This window comes from Nicotiana tomentosiformis, chromosome 4 (genome assembly GCF_000390325.3).
Source record: "Nicotiana tomentosiformis chromosome 4, ASM39032v3, whole genome shotgun sequence".
Lineage (NCBI taxonomy): Eukaryota > Viridiplantae > Streptophyta > Magnoliopsida > Solanales > Solanaceae > Nicotiana > Nicotiana tomentosiformis.
This window is the reverse complement of record NC_090815.1, coordinates 69,950,183-69,972,646: the sequence shown is the minus strand read 5'-3', so window position 1 is coordinate 69,972,646 and position 22,464 is coordinate 69,950,183. Positions and strand designations below refer to the sequence as shown.

The 22,464-nt window shown below is 39.4% G+C and overlaps 2 protein-coding genes across 2 annotated transcripts; both read left to right on the top strand.

Moving 5' to 3' along the window:
• The first annotated feature begins 4,071 nt into the window (after positions 1-4,071).
• Positions 4,072-4,971, top strand: LOC138909890 (uncharacterized). Its single transcript, XM_070201107.1, has 2 exons — positions 4,072-4,227; positions 4,327-4,971. The coding sequence occupies exons 1-2, from the start codon at positions 4,072-4,074 to the stop codon at positions 4,969-4,971; spliced, it is 801 nt and encodes a 266-aa protein (XP_070057208.1).
• A 4,499-nt stretch (positions 4,972-9,470) lies between these two features.
• On the top strand, positions 9,471-10,046 carry LOC138909889 (uncharacterized). Its single transcript, XM_070201106.1, has one exon. The coding sequence runs from the start codon at positions 9,471-9,473 to the stop codon at positions 10,044-10,046; it is 576 nt and encodes a 191-aa protein (XP_070057207.1).
• The last annotated feature ends 12,418 nt before the right edge of the window (positions 10,047-22,464 follow it).

Here is a 22,464-nt window from a genome sequence, read left to right as displayed (position 1 = left end):
AGTCATAAGAAAGCGCAACCCATAGTTGAGGCCATCAATGAACCTCCGAATCCTCTCTCTCTCTCTCTATGGGAACCAACTAGACCGAGTGACGAGCCAACTCTGAAAATCTCATCTCGTACTAGGTCACATACATGCCCTCCTAGCATAGCTACTCAAACTACCTACGCAACTCCTCCGTACGGGTCAGTGGTACAAATTTCTCCAAGAAGAGAACAGAGAACTCGTGCCGGGAAAAATGGTGCAGCACCGGCGGGCCTGACCTGCTCATAGTCTCCCACCATTTAAAGGCTGGCCCTGTCAGTTGAAAAGTAGTAAATGAGACCCCACTAGTCTCCAGAATACCCGCCGTGTAAAGAATCTGCTGGCACCTATCCAAGAAGTCCTGAGCATCATCTAATGTGGCCCCATTGAATGATGGAGGCTTGAGCCTCCCAAACCTCTCTAGTCTCTTATGCTCCTCATCACTCATAAAGGGACCTACCTGGGCCTGAGCAACTCTAACCTGCCGGGTTGGTAGTACCCCCGGTGTCTAAAGTCCCTGCACCACCTGCTCTCGAGTATGGGCGGCGAGAGTCTGAGCACCTCCCCTGGTCTGAGAAGTGGCTGGTGCGGCCTAAACTGAAACCGCCCGAGCAAGGCTAGTGCAAACAGTCAATAATTGGGCCAAAGCCTCCTGAAGGCCTGGAATTACAATGGGCACAGCTGGTGCTTGAGTTGGGCCCGCCCCTCAACCACATCTGGAATCTGCTCCTGAGCTGGAGCAACTAGTTGGTCTACAGGTGTTGCTCTAGCTGTTGTACGAGCTGCACCTCGGCCTCTACCGTGACCCCGACCTCTCGTGGACCTAGCTAGTGGTACTGGTGGCCGTCCACCCGACCTAGTAGCACGTGTCCTCACCATCTATGAGAGAATATAATAACAGAAGTTTAGTTCCCGGAATCAACAAATTCGCACGACAAGAATACAAGAAAGTGAAGTTTTCCTAAGGGTTCGGCAACCTTTCGAAGATAAGTACAGACGTCTCTGTACCGATCTTCAAGACTCTACTAAACCTGCTCATGACTCGTGAGACCTATGTAACCTAGGCTCTGATACCATCTTGTCATGACCCAAATCTCACATGTCGTGATGGAGCCTATCACAATACTAGGCAAGCCGACATTCACAATAAACCCATGCATTTTTAAATTTGAAAAAAAATATAGCAATATAAGTTCGACAGAAAATTCTCATAAACGTTGAATGAAAACACTGCAACCCAATACAGAATGTCCAAAAAGTGTCACTGAGTACATGCGTATCTATACAATAACACGGTCTGACAACTGAAACACTGTCTAGGAAAGTAGAATAAAATAAACAAAACTAAAAGATAAAGGAGAAGAGTCAAGGTCTGCGGACGCCAAGGCAGCTACCTCGATAATCTTCGAATTTATAAAGCTCCAGAAATCAGCAACCACCGTTCCCGAAAATACCTAGATCTCCACACGAAGTGCAGAGTGTAGTATGAGCGCAACACACTCAACAAGTAACAAGCCTAACCTTTGGGCTGAAAGAAGTGAAAAGCTCCACCAATACAGTTCAAATAAAGAGTTTAACAATACGGAAATGAAAGGAAATATAACAATAATATCTCAAAGAAACTCATAATCTGTTAGTACACAGTACAAGAATATAGACATGCTTCTAGGTTTAACAGTTACACTCAATACAACTAAAATATGCCAAGTGTGACTGATATGAGGAATATTACATCTCTATATCAACATGCCAATGTGCATACCACATGTGATGCAACATAATGAAAACCTCATGTACTCACACTTCATAGTACTCAAGCTGACAGTCTCAATTCTCGCTCATCAGACTCAGTCACTCAGCACTGTACGGTACCCACTGCGGCTGCAGCCCGATCCTATCATGAATCAACAGAACCTGCTCTCACTACTGGTATGTCAGACTCCGTAGGGGTGAATCCTACCCAAGCGCTAATAAAACATGCCATGAATCAATAATACATGCTGCGACATGCAACTCGATCCCATCATAAGTCAATAGTACCCGCTGCGGCGTGCAGCCCGATCCCATCAATATCACTCACAAACAGGCTATCGGCCTCACTCCGTCATCAATCTCTCCAGTCTCTCGGGCTCACAACACTCACGCTAAGCAACCTAAATCAATGATACATGATGTGACAATAAATGATAACAGATACTAAGATATGATATGCAATGATGAATGCGACTGAGTACATAACTGCAAATTAAGAAAATAACTCAACAACAAAAGAACAACTGTTGTGGGTCCCAATAGTACCAGCACATAGCCTAAACATGATTCCAAACATAAATCACAACTCAAGTGCTCTATCACATAGAGTACAGTAATAATGTTTTGATAAGGTGACTACACAGTCCCACAAAATCGACTAAGTCATAATTACTACGGTGTACGCCCACACGCCCATTACCTATCATGTGCGTCACCTCAACACCGATCACAGAACAAGAAATTCAGGTATTCATACCCTCTGAACCAAGTTTAGAAGTGTTACTTACCTCAAATCGTGCAAATCTCTACTCCAAAAAGCCCTTGCCTCGCAAATCGGCCTCTGAGGGCCTCGAATCCAGCCACAAACAACTCGATACGATCAACACAAGCTATAGGAATTAATTCCATATGAAAAGGTTAAGTTCTAAGTCAAAAGTAAAAAAGTCAACTCAAAAATTCAACCTCAGGACCATGTCTCGGAATCCAACAAAATTAATCAAATCCGAACACACATTCACCCACGAGTCCAACCATATCAAAATTACTCAAATATAATCACAACTCGACTTTCAAATCCCCAAATTAAAGCCTATGAAATTTCTACAATTTTTCCCAATTTTCAGCACACAACAATAATTAAATGATGAAATCAATGATATATTCATCTAATTTAACCAAAACCAAGTTAGAATCACTTACCCCAATCACTCCCTTGAAATTCTCTCCAAGAATCACTTCAATCCGAGCTCCCAAAATCAAACTTTGAAGTATAACTCAAACCCTCATTTTTGATATTTAAGAGTCTTCCTAGATGTCCTTCTTCGCGATCGCGGGAAATGCTTCGTGATCGCGAAGCATAAATCCTAAACTGCCAAAATTATTGCTCTACATAAACGCGTATAATCCCATGCAAACGCGACTTGCAAAATCACAAACCTACGCGATCGCAGACATCATTACGTGATCGCGAATAACAAATTCACGTGAACCCAGTCTCTTCTTTTCCTCTTCGCGAACGCGACTAAACCCACTCGTTCGCGATTCATCGCCTCACCAATGTATGTGATCGCATACCTCAGCTCGTGAACGCATAGAACAAAAATCTCAGTTTCCACAATAACACTTCGCGATCGCGTACAAGAAAACCAGCACCAGAGAAATTAAAAATCTTCCAAGGTTCAAAATGCGTCGAACATGATCTGAATAACACCTGAGGCCCCCGAGACCTCAACCAAACATATCAGCCAGTCCTAAAACATCAAAAAAACTCGCTTGAAGTATAAAATCACATCAAACAACACTAAAATCATGAATCGTGCATCGATTCAAGCCTAATGAACTTCTAACTTCTACATTAGATGCCGAAACCTATCAAATCAACTCCGATTGACCTCAAATTTTGTAAACAATTCATAAATGACACAACGGACCTATTCCAACTTCTGGAACAAAAATCCGAGTCCGGTCACTACAAAGTCAACTCTCGGACAAACTTCTCAACTCTCCAAACTTTCATTTTTCCGACTTTCGCTATTTCAAGCCAAAATCAACTACGGATCTCCAAATCACTATCCGGACACACTTCTAAGTCCAAAATCACCCTACGGAGCTATCAGAACCGTCACAACTCCATTATGGAGCCATTTACACATAAATCAATAGCTAATCAACTCTTTCAACTTAGGCTTCCAACCTTGGGACAAAGTGTGCCAATTCATTTCGAAATATCCTCGGAACTAAACCAACCACCCCGTCAAGTCACATAATAACAATTGAGCATAGAATAAGTGGTAAATGGGGGAACGGGGCTATAACACTCCAAATGATCGCCCGAGTCGTTACAACAGATTTGTTATGGTTGGAACTATTATTGGGGTTGAAATCACTGAATCTGGAAACATTAGTGGTAAAATAATAAGAAAAAGAAAAAAGAGAGTGAGGGTGCTCAAGGTGATATGAGGGGAAAGGGAAAAGGGAAAATAAGGAGTGGTTGACTCTTCACCTACTCATGCTAAGTTGACTGAGGAGACATGGGCTACGGTGTTGTAGAGTGAGGATGCTGCTGAGGAGGAAGAAAGGTTGAGAGAAGAAGGGGGTAGTGGGTCTGGAGATGCTAGTGCAGCTGAGGGGCTGTTTAGGTTGAGGAAGAGGTTTCAAGAATCTGTTTCATCTGTGCAGGAACCCCTTGAAGACCTATTGAAGCGAGTGTTTGATTGCTACAATCTGATAAAGAAGAAAAGTTCAAGAGTTAAATTCCCTGAAACTGCTAGGACAAACAAGAAGAGAAAGGCTGCCTCTTTTATTCCTGTAGAGACTCCTCCTACAAGAGGAACAACTACAAGGAGTCAGAAGAAGCAGATTGCGGCTGACCTAGAAAGAGCCTTAGAAGAGAGTAGAAGAAAAGATGGTGCAAAGGGAAAGAAGAAAGTGACTGAACCTATTGAGGCAATTGAAATTGAGGAGATGGACCTGGTTTTTCATGATAAAGACAAGACAGAGGAGGTTGTGACTCCAAAGGCAAAGAAAAGAAAGATTTCCAAAAAGAAGTCACCTTCAAAGACTGTTGAGGCAGAGCCTTCTACCTTGGCAAAAAGAACCAGATCTGCCAAAAAATCTAGGAAAATGCAAACAATGGAGGAAGAGGAAAGTAAAAAAGAAGAGGAAACTGATGAAGAGCATGACAAGATGGTTTAGTTTGAGAAAATAACCATCTTGAAGAGCAGACTCCCCATGGACTTGGAGGAGGATGGCATGGTGATGCTACTGGAAAAAATACAACTTCAGGGTTGGAAGGACATGGTCCTTCAGATGGAAGGAAGACTTGTCAGAACTGAGATTATGGAGTTCATAAAAAATTATGAAATCAAGAATAGCAGGATCACCATTATGGTGAAAGGGGTGACTCTAAGCTTTGACGACAAGGAATTGGGCAAGATTCTGGGAGTACCTGCTGAAGGGTACAATGATTAAACAAAAATAAAATGGCCAAGCCTAAAAAATCTCCCCACCTCCCTTGCCATTACAAGAAAATTTGCTGATAATGAGGAAGAGCTACAACCCAAGGCTGTGTACAAAAGTGAGATGAAGCCTGCCTACAAAGTACGTTTTTGAATTTGTCAACAAGGTCGTGTTGCCCAGGAAGGAAAGAAGGCACATTGCCACCTTCATGGACCTGGTCCTTATGGAATGCATGGATAGTGGGAGGCAGATCAATTGGCCGGGGTTTATCATCAAGCTCCTTGATAGTGTTCTAACTGGCACCATAACCCATGCCATACTCTATTATTTTATTCTCACTGATGTGCTTGCTCACTTCAAGGTACCCATCAAGAAATGGGATGTTAGTACAAGCAAAGATCATTTTGGGGCCAACAACTTGACTGCATGTGACTATAAAGTCCATACTGCTCCCAAAGAACCTGGTTCATCTAAGAAGGTGCCTGTGAATAGCAAAGTGAGAGCCTTGGTACAGGAGAGTGGGGCTAAGGATGTTGAGATTAAGAGGCTGAAGAAGAGGCTGACTGAAGTAGAAACTGAGAGGGATGCTCTCAAGACCGAGCTTGCAAAGGAGAAGGAGAAGAATGAAGGCATTCTTCATGATATGTTGAAACTGCTTTAGGCCAGAAACCAAGAACCTGGTCCTTCCCAACCTTAAACACTTCCTAGCCTAGTTAGAAAACCATTGACCTGAATGTGATGTTTTTTTGTTCTTTTTGCTCATAGTGCAGTACTGTTATTTCCTTCTATGCTTTGTGGATGACTATTATCAATACTAATCAATTGCCTTTACTCTATTTGTTTGTTAATGTTTCTTAGATGGCTAATTCAGAGTGACACGAATGAATTTCTCTAGAAATATCTGTGAAAATAGATCCTAGGCGAGTGCAGGCGAACCATCTAGTCTAGTCAACATATAATCTCTCCACTATCTCTTGGCAGAACCAGTCATTTGAAACACTGAAAATTCGACCCCATTGGTCTCAACTATAACCATGTTGCGCAACACCTCGTGGCAACGGTCCAAGTAATCCTGGGGGTCCTCAGAAGCCTCGGCCTCAGCCTCTGCCCCTGGTAGTATCTGCCACAAGGGGCTTCGGCTCCTGTCCAGCTGTAGATGTTGTGCGTGTTCTCACCATCTGCGAGAGAACAAGAATATAATGGTTAAATCATAAATGATAGAATAAAATCGCATGTTAGATAAGGAAAGAAGTGAAATTTTTCCTGAACTCCATAGCCTTTGGAAGATAAGTACAAATATCTCCGTACCGATCCTCCAGACTTTACTAAGCTTGCTCGTGACTCGTGAGACTTGCTAGGTAAACCATTGTTAGATGTAGTTATTAACCATTTTTAATAATTCAAAATAGATAAAAGCCAATAATCTAAATAAACTAAAATAAAGTAGATAAATCTAATAACCGACAATATCTAAGTACAGATCCCAGAATTGGTATCACGAATACACGAGCATCTAGAATACTAAAAATAATAGTCTGAATGAAGGCATAACTGTCTGAAATGAAATAAACACCTAGAGTAATGTAGAAGGGGATTTCAGGTCTATGAATGTTGTGCAGTTGTACCTCAAGTCTCCGTCAGCACCGAATCCGAGCAATCTACTGACCTTCGCTAGGACCGACTCCAAAATCTGCACAAGAAGTGGAGAGTGTAGTAAGAGTACAACCGACCCCATGTACTTTGTAAGTGTCGAGCCTAACCTCGACGAAGTAGTGACGAGGCTAAAGCGGGTCACTTACACTAACCTGTACGCAATAAATAATACTAACATGAAAGGAAAACAGGAAAGGTAAAGTAGTTAACTTATGAAAAAGAACTCAATTCCTGTAACTAAAGAATCTGGAATAACCGATCTCATAATTTCATGTAACAACACTGAAAGTCAACACAATAACAACAATGAATACAACACACACAATCCGTTGCGGCGCGCAACCATATCCCATCGTATACACATAATTCTCCCTTATTTCACCACATCAATATCAAAATCACATATAAAATCCATTGCGGCGTGCAATCCGATCCCACCATATCATCATAATCAATATCATAATCCTCCCTTATTTTACCTTAATATCATTTATCAATGTCAAGAATCATATATACAATCCGTTGCGGCGCGCAACCCAATCCCACCATATCAATATCCAATCCTCCTTTATTCCACCACATCAGAACTGTTGCAGCGTGAAACCCAATCCCTAAAAAAGTTCAATAAATGTAATCAGTCCAACAGCTCAATTCAAAAGAATCTCTACGATTAAGGAATATGAAAGCAAAGCAATAAATGAACCACGTACTAATCCAAGGAATGCTACAAATAATACAAGAGCAACAAAACAAGACCAATTATGTGATAGTTAAAGTGTACAAGTAAGACAATTAAGGCAAATAGCAATTAATCATGGAGTCATGGAAGGGACAAACATTTCAATACAAAAATAATTAATGACAAGTAACAAGTTACGACATAGAAAGCAATTAAAGCAAGTAACAGTTAAGACATGAAATAAGATAATTCATGAAATATGAGAAAGCATGGAAATAATTATTTTAAAGGCGTATATACATTCGCCACCTCACATATATGCTGTTACACACGTAATTCATATAACATACAGTTCAAGGGTTCCTAATTCCCTTAAATCAAGGTTAGACCCAATACTTACCTCGCTCCGCAACCAAATCAAAGCTCAATCGGGGCTTTTCCTCTAAAATTCGCCTCTAAACCAATCGAGTCTAACCAAAATCGACTCAATATTATCTAACAATGCTAGAGAATTCAATTACAATAGATAAAGTTAAGATCTTTACACTTTTTCCAAAAAGTCAACAAAAGTCAACCCGAGGCTTGCCCGATCAAAACCCAGGTCCAATGATAGATTCCGACTACGTATGACCCCACGAGTTCATATATGTGTTTAGTTTTAAAATTTGAGTCCAAATCGACTCTCAAAACTCATTTTCTTATTTTTTTTTATAAACATGACAAAGTTTCATAAATTTTCACTTTGATTCACATTATTTTGATGTTAAAATACAAGATAAGTTGATGGAATATGATTAGAAGTGGATTAGAATCACTCACCCAAAGTTTGTAGATGAAATTCCCTCTTCAAAATCGCCTCCTACCGAGCCTAGGGTTCCAAAACATAAAAATGAGGCTAAACATCCCATCCCTCAGCTATTTGTCTAGGCACAGATGTCGCAAATGCGACCTGGGGTTCCCAAATGTGGGGTGTTTGCAAATGCGAAGAAGTTATTGCAAATACGAACTCCCCACATCTCTACGATCATCGCATTTGCGATGATGTGTTTGCAAATGCGAACATGGACTAGTCGCAAAAACGATCAAATGATCGCAAATGCGATCCATGCTGTTCCCAGGCCATCTTCGCAATTGCGAAAACAATGTTTGCAAATGCGATCATCACAGACTTGGACATTTGTCGCAAATGTGACCTCTGATCTCGCATTTGCGAGACCTGCACACCAGGTCATACAAGCAACTACCAAACTCTTCGGAACGCGTTCGAAACTCACTCGAGCCCTCGGGGCTCCAAACCAAACATCAACACAAGCCTAAAAACATCATACAAACTCGCTCGCGCGATCAAAAAACCAAAATAACACCTACAACTATGAATCCGGCGTCAAAATGTATGAAACTTTCAAAGAAACTCAAAAACATGCAAATTTACAACTGGACGTCCAAATTACGTCAAATTAACTCCGTTTTATATTAAATTTTGGAGACAAGTCATAAATGGTGAAATGAACTTATTCCAAATTCCAGAACTGAAATCTGAACCCAGTAGCAATTAAGTCAACCTACGATCATACTTAGAAATTCTTCTAGCCTTCAAATTATATTTTTCAATAAATTATGTTAAATCAAGTTATAGACTTACGAATTCGATTTCGAGCATACGCCCAAGTTCTAAATTACAAAATGGACCCACCGGGATTGTCAAAATATAAATCCAGGTCTGTTTATACAAAATATTGACCGCAGACAACTCAAATGGGTTTTAAGATAAAATTTCACATTTTCTTAAATTTTCCACATAGAAACTTTCCGGAATAAGACACAGACTGTGTACACAAATCGAGAAACACTAAATGGAGCTAGTCGAGGCCTTAGAATACAGAAATAAAGGCTAAAACTCAAAATGATATATTGGATCATTACAGTTGATGAGACAGTGAATGCCATACCAGTTTGGGTAGTGTTTCCACACCTACCCATTCAGTATTGGGCGACAGAAAACTTGGGGAGAATAGCTAGTTGCTTGGGAAAACCGATTTGTACTGATAAACTTACAGCTAAAGAGGGAAGAATCTCCTATGCTAGGGTACTTATTGAAATGGATGTTTCCCAACCTCTCCCAGACTCAGTAATGATTGAGGAGCCTGATGGTAGCTGCAAATTACAACCACTTGAATATGAGTTAAAACCTGACTATTGCCAGGAATGCGTGCAGATTGGCAGCCATAAGGAGAGCTGCAAAGCACAGGTCAAGGCAAAGCTTACAACAATTGATAAGCAGCAGCCGAGGAAACCACAAAAGAAAGTTCAGCAACAACAATGGAAAGCCAAAACTACCATAAATCCACCTACTAATCACACAACACTGGCATATGACAAATCCAAGGAAGCAAACTACAAGGAAGTGACCACATATATAGAGAAAATCCCTGCAGCTCATAGACCAAGCAAAGATAGGGGCAAAAAAAAAAATGGATGAAAAGAATAATGTCAGGATTAGGTCTTCTATAGCTACTGAAGATGCTGAACAATTCCTACAACAAAATAGATTCAGTGTGATGAGGATCCAACCTGAAAAAGCTACAACCAATCTGGTAAAGAGGGGGGATCCTTTGAACAAAGACCCCCATGATTAGTCTGCTCATAGAACATAAGGGGGCTGAATAAGCCCTTTAACCAAAAGGAATTGAAATCCTTTTTGCTTCAAAATAAAGTGGTGTTGCTGGGATGTCCAGGAACAAAAATAAAGTAGAATAGAGTAGAAAAAATAAAGAAAAAACTAGGAATTGAGTGGATGATACATGAATATTATACAATAACCCCTAATGGGAGATTATGGATTTGCTGTAAGCCTCAGAAGGTCAATGTCACTATACTACTTTCACATATACAACTGGTGCACTGTAAGGTTGAAGATAAAGAATCACAGTTTGCATGTGAAATGACTTTTGTGTATGGAGATAATGTAAATGCTAGGATGAAGGAGTTATGGAGACATGTGAAATAGATTAGTACACCGATGATGGACCTCTGGATTGTTTTGGGAGACTTTAATGCTATCCTCTTTGTACATGATAGAGTCAATGGGTTACCCGTAAAGCAATCAGAGACTAAGGATATTCAGAACTGCATACAGGAGATTGGTCTTGGACAAATCAACAGAAAGGATGTGCCTACTCTTGGTGCAATAAGATAAAGGCATAAGATAAAATATATAGCTTAATTGATTGGGTGTTTGGTAATGATCTTTGGTTTATGAGGTATGAAAAGCTTGAAACCTTTTATCATACTCAGGAATGCTCAGATCACTCACCAATCATTATCATAACAGAAGTGTCCAAAAAGAAATTGTCTAGGCCATTTAGACTCCTCAATATACTACTGTCTCGAGGGAACTCCAAGGAGGCAGTACACACAACTTGGGGGCAACATACACAAGGCTATCCCATGTATACAATTCGGAAAAAACTCAAGTTGATAGAGTTGGAAACCTCACAGATGAATCGTGATATGTCAACACTGGAAAGGAAACTGACTGAGTTGAAGGATAGGCTAAACCATATCCAGATGGAACTAAATGCAGATCTATTTAATGAACAACTCATCACAACTGAAAAGGATACTTTGATACAATTGAAAATGTGGACAACTATACATAAAAGAGTACTTCGACCAAAATCTAGAGCAACATGGCTAGCTTATGGAGACTCAAACACAAGATTTTTTCATGCAGCGCTGAAGGCTAGATAAGCTAGAAATAGAATCTCATCTATTTGCACAAAATAAGGGATCCAGTTGCATGAACCTGCTCTAATCCAAAAAAGAGTTCATAGGCTTCTTTCAGAACCTCCTGGGAACAGCTGTAGCAAAAATGCCTTGCCTAGATTCAACCATAGCAAGAGATGGATCATGCCTCACTCATGAGCAACAGATGACACTAGTATAGGAAGTAGCAGAAACAGAAGTATTGCAGGCTCTGAAAGACCTCCCAACTGAAAAGGCCCTTGGTATTGATGGACTCCTTGCTGAATTCTTTAAGTAGTATTGGGACCTAATAGGGGAAGAGGTAACAAAGGCTATACTGTAGTCTTTTGAAATTGGCAAACTACTTAAAGAAAAAAATTGCACTACTGTGACCTTGGTTCCTAAAGTAACGAACCCTACATTTGTGAAAGAATTCAGGCCCATAACTTACTGCACTACACTATATAAATTGATAGTTAAAGTCATAATTGCTAGATTGAAGTTGGTAGTTGACTATTTGGTGAGGCCTTCACAGTCAACATTCATTGAAGGAACAAAAATTATGGATAATGTAATAGTGGCACATGAAATGGTTAAGGGTTACACACAAAAAGTGGTATCCCCTAGATGTCTAGTAAAGGTGGACATTGGGAAAGCTTATGACTCAGTGGAGTAGGGCTTCCTCAGAATGGTTCTGCTAGAATATGGGTTGCCTGGAAAGTTTGTCAATCTAATTATGGAGTGTATCAACACAGTAAGTTATTCCTTGTTATTCAATGATGGTCTTACACCTAAGTTCCAGGCTAAAAGAGGACTAATGAATGGAGACCCAATGTCTACTTACTGTTTGTCCTTGTGATGGAGCATCTGAATAGAGCTCTAAAGTAACTGAGACACAATCCAGATTTTAACTACTATCCAAGGTGCAGCAAAATGGGGATAAGATGCCTCATCCTAGTTCAAATATGTTTTGCAAATGATCTAATAATGTATTGTATAGCTGACCAAATATCTGTAAAGATGATGATCCAATAGTTTAATCATTTCTCTACAGTGTCTGGCCTTAAGGCAAATTTGGAGAAATATTTCTTGTATGTGGCAGGGATTAGTCAACACCTTAAGGAATAACTCTAGACTGAAATGTATTACTCAGAGGGAGAAATACCTTTCAAGTACTTGGGAGTTGCATTATCCTCAAAGAATATCACAGTTCAGCAATGTCTACCACTGGTTGAGAAAATGGTTGCAAGAATAAGGTGTCGGTCCACTAAGTTCTTATCATATAATGGTAGGGTACAACTTATCAAAAGTGTATTATTTGAAATGCAGACTTATTGGACTCAGGTGTTCCTACTTTCTATAAAGTTTATTCAACTCATAAGCACTTTGTGCAGAACTTTCCTATGGACAGGTAGTCATGAGAGTTCAAGGAAAGCCTTAGTGGTATGGGATACACTATGCAAACCACATTCAACACGTGGACTTAATCTCTTAGGGTTTCACACCTGGAATAGAGCAGCCATCAGTAAACTACTATGGGCAGTAACAACTAAGAAGGAAGCACTCTAGATAAAATGGATTCATGCTTTCTACATCAAAGGGAAAGCACTACAGCATCTGAATATTCCTACACAAGCATGCTGGCTAGTAAGGAAGATATTGGATGCAAAGAAATAGTTCCTGAACATGGACTACAATGCAACAGTACAAAGACGTTGTGATAAAGGGAAGTTTAGCATTAAAAAATCTTATATACTCTTTCTCCCAGAATTTTATAAAGTTCAATGGAAAGGGCTAGTGCTGCGGCCAACCACTACACCAAAATACAAATTCATCCTTTGGCTGGCATTACAGGGTCGATTGGTCACTGTTGATCGACTACAGAGGTGGGCCATACATGTCTCAAATAAATGTGTACTATGTAACACTGGAGCTTAGGAAAATATGAAGCATCTATACTTCCAGTGCTCCTACTCCTCTCATATTTGGAGTACATTACTCAGGTGGCTGGAGGAGAATAGGAAAATTAGTGATTGGGAGGAGGAGATAAATTGGGTAAGCAGAAAGATGAGGAACAACATACCACGAGCAGAGAGTATGAAGTTTCTATGTGCTGCTACTATCAACCATGTATGGAATGAAAGAAATGCAAGGAGATTTCAAGATGTTAAGAAAGAAAGTAACCAGAGGCTGAAAGAGATTGCCATCCAGTTGCACACGAGAGGACAACACTTTTAGCAAATGGAAAAAGTCCTTAGAGTTGTTAAATTGTTACCATGTTTAGAATCAGTTGATATTGCTGCAATGTACTAGCAAAGTTGTTTATGTTTCTACAAACAAGTGTTATGAAGAATTGGAGGACTAGTTATATAGTCAAATATAACTAGAGGTTGTACATAATTATACTTGGTTGAAATAAAATTTTAGTTTTGACCCAAAAAAAGCCCTTGGTGACATTTGAATACTGCACCTTTTTTAGGCAAGCATCGTCATTGTCTCGATTGATCAAGCTACAAATCTCTCACGGGTCATTTTTGAATAAATTACTGGGATGATAATATGAGAATTATAATTTGGCTTAAGAAAGACAATTTTATCCCGCTTATTTATAGATGTTTTATTTATTGGATTAAAAATTTGATGTACAAGATTCTGATATAAATAATAAGTTTGACTTTACACTAGATAAAAATTTTAAACTTTTATTTTAAATTTTAACATTGATTTCTTAAGAATTTAAGAGAACTTTGGTGAAGAGCATGTACATCATTTTGTTGTTTTATTCCAAATTGAGTATGGAATAAAAATAATAGGTCAAAGTCCCTTAAAGTTGCCACAAATTTTTATTTAGACACTTAAACTAAGCTTGTTAATGATTAAATACTTACTCTCTCTGATTCACTTTAATTGATCTTTTGATTATTTTCACATATATTAAAGAATCCACGTTTTAGCATTAATTATAATAAAATTGACCATATTTGTCACGACCCTAGTTTCCCTCCGTAGGATGTCGTGATGGCACCTAGCCTCTAAGATTAGGTAAGTCTAACACTTGCTGATTAAGTAAATAGATTTTTAGCCAAATAATTATTAAGCATGAAACAGAAGTTTCTATAATAGGCCAACAATCTCAACATGATACAATATCTCAAAACCGGTAGTACAAGTCATAAGCTTTGCTAAGAGTCACTAGAAATAACAATACATCATTGTCCCGGAGTAAGGGGAAAAAATGGAAATAAAATACAACAGAAGATGACTTCGAAGCCTGCGAACGTCAAGTAGGTATACCTTGAAGTCTCCAGCCGCACAGACATAGTCTTAAACCAACTCGATCATAAGTACCCGGATCTGCACAAAAATATACAGAAGCATAGCATGAGTACATGTAGTGACCCAGCCGATTGTTTTGAATATTGTATCCCCGTTTCCTCATTTACTACCTATTCTATGCTCAATTTTTGATATGTGACTTGTCGGGGTAGTTGATTTAGTTCCGGGGATGATTCGGAATGAGTTGTGACACTTAGTCTCAAGGTTGGAAGTTTAAGTTGAAAAGGTTGATCGAATGTTGACTTGTATATAAATGACTCCGGAATGGAGTTTTGATATTTTCGATAGCTCCGTAGGGTAATTTTATACTTAGGAGTGTATCTGGATAGTGATTTGGAAGTCCGTAGTTGATTTTGGCTGGAATTGGCGAAAGTTGGAAAAAAGGAAGTTTAGAGAGTTGAGAGGTTTGACCGAAAGTTAATTTTGTAGTTACCGGGCTCGGAATTTGGTTCCTGAAGTTGGAGTAGGTCCGTTGTGTCATTTATGACTTGTGTACAAAATTTAAGGTCCATCGGACTTGATTTGAAAGGTTTCGGCATCGAATGTAGAAGTTAGAAATTCATAAGTTCATTAGGCTTGAGTCGATGCGCGATTTGTGGTTTTAGTGTTGTTTGATGTGATTTGACGCTTCGAGCGAGTTCGTATGATGTTTTTAAGACTTGTTGGTATGTTGGATTGAGGTCCTGGGCGGCCTCCGGTAGATTTCAGATGGTTAACGGAGTAAAATGGGACTTTGAAGATTGTTGAAGCCTGCAATGAGTCGCGTTCGCGTACAAGGAAGTGAGGCAGCTCGGTTCCGCGAGGTTGTTATTCGCAATTGCGCAGCGTCTGCAATCGCGTAGGTCAGTGATGGTTCGTCATCTCATTCGCATAGGACTTTTCGCGTTTGCGTAGACTTAATTGTTAGGGATATTAGTTTTGTGGTTCGCAATCGCAAAGCATTTTCCGCAATCGCGATTGAGGACTTCTAGGCAGAATTTAAAGTCTCAAAAACGAGGATTTGAGTTGATTTCACAATTTAATTTTGGGAGCTCGGGTTGAGGTGATTCTTGGAGAGATTTTCAATAGGGTGATTGGGGTAAGTGATTCTAACTCGGTTTTGATTAAATTACATGAATATATCATTGATTTCATCATTTAATTAGTGATTTGGGTTGAAAAATTTGGGAAAAATGGAAAAAACTTCTTAGGCCGAATTTTGGGGATTTGAGCGGCATTTTGGTGTCGGATTTGAGTAATTTTGATATGGTTGGAATCGTGGTTAAATGGGTGTTCGTATTTTGTAACTTTTATCATATTCCGAGTCGTGAGCCTGGGGTTGACTTTTTTGGGTTGACTTTTTGACTTTTGATTAAGAACTTAGTATTTTCATATGGAATTAATTCATATAGCTTGAGTTGATTGTATCGAATTATTTGTGGCCAGGTTCGAGGCGTTCAGAGGTCGATTTGCTAGGAAATGGCATATTGCGGTAGAGATTTTCACAGTTTGATGTAAGTAACACTTCTAAACTTGGTTCTAAGGGCATGAATCCCTGAAATTTCGTGCTCTGTGATTTGTATTGAGGTAACGCGCATGCTGGGTGACGGGCGTGTGGGCATACACCATAGAAATTGTGATTCAGTCAATTTTGTGGAACTCTGTAGTCCTCTTATCTGAATATTTTTACTGTACTCTATGTGTTAGAGAATTCGAGTTGTGATTTATGTTAGAAATCATGTTTAGGCTATGTGCTGGAGCTATTGGGACCCACATCGATCGTTCTTGGTTGTTGAGTTATTTTCTTAATTTCAGTTATGTACTCAGTCGCATTCATTATTTTATATCATATCTCAGTGTCTGTTATCATACATTGTCACATCATGTATCATTAATTTGGGCTACTTGGCATGAGTGTTGTGAACCCGAGTGACTGGAGAGATTGATGATTGAGTGAGGCCGAGGGCCTATTTGTGAGTGATATTGATGGGATCCGGATGCATGCCACAACGGTTACTATTTGATTCATGATGGGATCGGGTTGTACGCTGCAACAGGTATTATTGATTCACGATGGGATCGGGCTGCGGGCCGCAGCATATTTTATTAGCGGTTGGGCAGGATCCGCCCCTCCAGAGTGTGCACACCCATGGTGAGCGCAGTTTCTATTGATTCATGATGGGATCGGGCTGCACGCTGTAGCGGGTACAGTACAGTGCTGAGTGATTGAGTGTGATGAGTGAGAATTGAGACAGTCAGGTTGATTACTCTGAGAGTGTGAGTACGCGAGGCTTTTATTATGTTGCATCACATACGACATGCATACTGGCATATAGATATAGAGATGTCATATTTCTCATATCATTCGGACTTGGCATATTTTATCTATGTTGAGCTTAACTGTTAAACCTGGAAACATGTCTACATTCCCGTACTGGTACCTGCGGTTTATGAGTTTCTCTGAGATATTATTATCATATTTCCTGTCAAATTTTGTATTGCTAAATTCTATATTTGGACTGTATTGTTTGAGCTCGTCACTGCTTTCAACCTAAAGGTTATACTTGTTACTTATTGAGTTGGTTATACTCACGCTATACTCTGCACTTCGTGCGCAGATCCTGGTATTTTCGGGCACGATGGTTACTTATTTCTGGAGCTTCATCAGTCGGAGATTATCGAGGTAGCTGCCTTGGCATCCACAAACCTTAACTCTTCTCCTTTATCTCTTAGTTTTTTTATACTGTTCTACCTTCCTAGACAATGTTTCATTTGTCAGACCGTGTTATTGTATAGATGCTCATGTACTCCGTGACACCCGAATCTTTTGGGGAATTGTGTACTGATTTGTGACGTTTTCATCCAGTATTTATGAGATTTTTACTTACGTAAACCTATTTCAGTATATTTTGAATTAAGATGTTGGTATGTGTGATTTGTCGTCTTGTCTAGTATCATGATAGGCGCCATCATGACATATGTGATTTGGGGTCGTGACAGTATACCACAACGATACCCAGTAAGTATCAAGCCTATCCTCGATAGGGTAGTGATGAGGCAAAGTCAAGACACCTACTAGATATGTAAACCTGTGCAGAATATAACTTAAAGCCAACAATGGAGAGAACGTCAATGTAAGGCCAATAGGAGAAGGATCACAAATTACAATCACAGTAAAGATAATGAAAGTACGAATGGCAACCAGAAACAACCAAGTAATTAAGCAACAACATAGTCGGGGTACAGATGAAATATGAATGAATTCAAGTAAGGGAAATCGATGACAATTCAATCAATCAAATCATTTTTAATGCACGAATATCAACAAGAATTACCCCACGTACCACTCTTCGTAATCTCAAATCATAAGTCACAACTTCCAAACCTTACACACATGGCACCTTGTGCCCACATTTTCCAAATCATTTTTCGTACGTCAAAATCCATGTGCTACCAGGTAAATAGTATCCATGTCAAATTCTAATAAAGAACATTTGAGGGATCTATTTATATACAATAAAGTAAAATCACAGTTTCTCAACCAAGTAAAAATTAAATGAGAAAATGAGTTTATTTTAGAAATTATTTAGGTGAAGAAAATAATATTTTTAAATAAAATAAAGCATCGGATAAGCTACTGAATTTTATATGGAATTTATTAAATTAAAACATAATAGAAATTCTCTTTAAGTAAAGTAAAAATATCAGATAGGGTAGGGAGTTTAAGTTGAAAAATCAATTAAAGTGAAATATGACAACTATTAAGAATAGTAAAATACCGAATGAAACGACGAGTTTTAACTTAAGAGTCACATAAGGTACGTATGTTAATAATTCTTTTATTTAAAATCGTTATGGTACAGAAAACTCAGTAGGGTATGAGAAAACGACTCTCCGTAGTAAATTCATTTTGAAAATCAATTCACCAAAATAATAGTAGTAGGAAGGGAAAACAGGAAATAACGGCAAAATAATAAACTAATAAAAACAACTCAATCCTCGAAATAAGTAAATCCAAAAATACCAGTCCTCAGAATCTCATATGGTAAATATCGAAAGCTAACACAATACAACAAAGAATACAACACACACAATTCGTTGCGGTGCGCAACCCGATCCCACCGTACAAGCACAATCCTCCCTTATTTCACCATATCAGAATCAAGAATAACATATAAAATTCGTTGCGGCGCACAACTCAATCCCACCGTATCAATATCAAATCCTCCCTTATTTCACCATATCACATAATCCTCCCTAATTTCACCTGTTGCGGCGTGCAACCCGATCCCACCGTATAATCATATCACAATCCTCCCTTATTTCACCTGTTGCGGCATGCAACTTAATCCACAAGCAATTTAAATTAACAACAATCCAATAACTCAATTTACAAGAATTTCTACAATCAAAGGGTATGAGTACACATCATTAAGGAAACCACATAATAATCAAAGGAATGCAACAAATATTACAAAAATGACAGGACAAGTAAAGCACATGACAACTAAAGTGTGCAAGTAAAGTAGTTAAGACAAGTAGCAAATAGGCATGAAGTCATGGAAGGGACTCAATAATTAAAAGGTAACAAGACAATAAGGAAGGCAATAACTTCAACTAAAACATGTAAGGGCAAAATGACAAGTAAGGGATACAATAAGTGCTAACAACGTCAAATAAAGCATGTAAGAGTAGATTAACATTGAGAGACATAGCAAATTAGGACAATTAAATTAAAGGCATGGAAAGAGACTAGACAATCTAAACCGGTAAAATACCACATAGGCAGTGTACCCACTTGTCACCTTGCGTACACGACTTTCACATAACAAGAATAGCATAATTAACCCTATTCCTAAGGGGTAATTTCCCCCACACAAAGTTAGACAAGATACTTACCTCAAATAAGCTAGACCGATACTCTAAAATGACCTCCTCACGTGAAATAACCTCCGAACGGCCCAAATCTAGCCAAAATAACTTCATCTCATGAATAAAAACCATAGGAAACAAATCTGGATAATAAAGCTTCAATCTTTAATAAAAATTAAAAGTCAACTCAAAAGGTCAACCGTGGGCCCGCATCTTGGAAACCCGATAAAATTCATAAAATCCTAACTCACATTCTGATACAATTCCAACCATACCAAATTTATCCAATTCCGACATCAATTCGTCCTTCAAATGTTCATTTTACATTTTTGAACGTTTTCACAAAATCCCATTTTTTCCTAACTCAAACCACTAATTTAATGATAAAAATAAAAATGGAATCATGAAAAAAAATCAAATCTCGGTAAAGAACACTTACCTCAATCCAACACGTGAAGAACCCCTCAAACATCGCTCAAATCTGAGGTCAACAACTCAAGATATGATAAAAATGGCCAAACCCTCGAAGTACTTTATATTTCTGCCCAGGTAACATGCATCCCGATCGTGGAAATTCATATGCGATCGCGAAGAAAAAAATCATCAGCTGCCATGAATCTGCCACACGAACGCGAAAAGGGAGAAGCGAATGCGAAGAACAGAATAATAATGCCCCACGAAAAGCACTACGTGGAACAAGGGATGTGAATACGGTTCATCATTGACTCAATCATCGCGATCGTGGGCCATTCCACGCGAACGCGAAGAACAAAAGCCTTTGCCTCCCCAGCATGGTCAACACTACGCTAACGCGAAAGACTAAATGCGAACACGAAGAAGTAACACTCACACACACGCGATCACAGACAAAACCATGCGAACGTGAAGAAGGAAAAAGGATGAGTCACCAAACAGCCTTCGCGATCATGGTTGTACCTTCGCGATCGCAGAGAAGAACATCAGACATCAGCAATCAGCATTCCAAAATAGGAGAAAATGGCTCGTAGCCCATCCGGAACACACCCGAGGCCCCCGGGACCCTGTCGAAACATACCAACAAGTTCCATAACATAACGCGGACTTGCTCGAGGTCTCAAATCATATCAAGCAACATCAAAAGTACAGATCGCACCTCAAATCGAACTCAATGAACTTATGAACTTTCAACTTATACAACTCACACCGGATCATATAAAATCAACCTGGAATGATGTTAAATTTTGCATGCAAGTTCCAATTGACACAATGGAGCTATACCAACTCCTGGAATCGAAATCCAAAGCCAATATCAACAAAGCCAACTCCTGGTCAAACCTCTCAACTTTCCAAACCTTCGACTTTCCAATTTTTGCCAAAATGTGCTGAAACCTTCTAGAAATATCCAAATGCGAATCTGGGCATATGCCCAAGTCCAAAATCACCTTCCGAACCTAACGGAACCATAAAAACTCTGATTCGGGGTCAAACACACAAAAGTCAAACTTGGTCAACTCTTCTAACTTAAGGCTTCAATAATGAAATTCATTCTTCCAAACTAATTCCAAATCACCCGAAACCGAAACCGACGAAACACACAAGTCGTAATACATCATACGGAGCTACTCATGCCCTCAAACCACCAAGCGAAGTGTAAATGCTCAAAATGACTGGTTGGGTCATTACATCCTCTCGCACTTAAACATATGTTCGTCTTCGAATGTGCCAGGAGTCATCCTCAAGCCGTCAAATCACTGTGTAACCTTACCATGCCCATATACGGGCTTGATCCCACGTCACCCCAATCCATTTAAGCCTGACCACACAACATAACTGAAGATCATTATTTTGACCTTAGCCCATAAACCTTGGAACTCAATTCCCAACATCTGAAATTCCTTACAAGATTCGAATATCGCATCCACACATTGTATAAGTCCGAACAAGCTATATGAAGCTATAACCATAACCCAAGATGTAATCACATGATATACCACACAACTCGCATACTCGGGGCAACGATTCTCGATCACAGTAGCTGCTCAAATCAAACCCAATACCAGTAATGAACCTCATATCAAATAAAACCTTGTTCAAAACCTTTGTACACTACCTATGACGAAAGAAACACGCAAAAGCTCAGAACCACTCATCAGGCCAACAACTACCACTACAACACAATGCTATGAATCCATCACACATAGTAGGACCAAGACACGCGAATCTAACATGAAAGATCATATCCTAACATAGTCCTGCTGAAATGCGTGACCCATCCAAACACCAGTCCATAAGAAATACCTCAAGCCACAATGCTCAAAATTAATAACTACATGCAATTCGACATCAAGTACACGAAGTGCATGACCATAACCATGGAGAAGTAAATAGCACAATATACTACAACCCAGAAAGACTATAGCCAAGGCGCAATCGACCATTCAACACCCCAATAACCATCTCGCGCACATTCCGGTACAAAGCCCAAACAGAACCTCATCGTGTGTGCGTATAAAAAACAAATCACAACCCCTCATAGCGTAGAAGAGTAACACATAGAACATATCAGGACACAAACAAGCTTAACTCTAACCGAATGACACACCTTTCAGCAATAACAGTTTTGAGTCACCAAATCTAACTCGGTGTGGAATTCACATTCTCCTCGGGCCTACCAACGGGACCCCAAATCAACTCTGGTCATCCCCGAAGGGATAAATAACCATCCAAAAGCCCACAAAGGTCTAGCCATAACATGTACTACCATCTACCTAACTTTGGCCACATCTTCACAGTCCGCAACCTCGAAACAATCTGCTTCTGAGAACTCTCAGTATCCAAATCCATAGAACACCTGAATCACTATAGCCGATCCCAACTCCACCACTTGAATGCCTAATAGATCTCTCATACATAATCATCCCCGTCAGAAATACTTCTATAAGCCTTCCATGCCACCTAGAAAATCTGAACATCAACAAATGATCAAC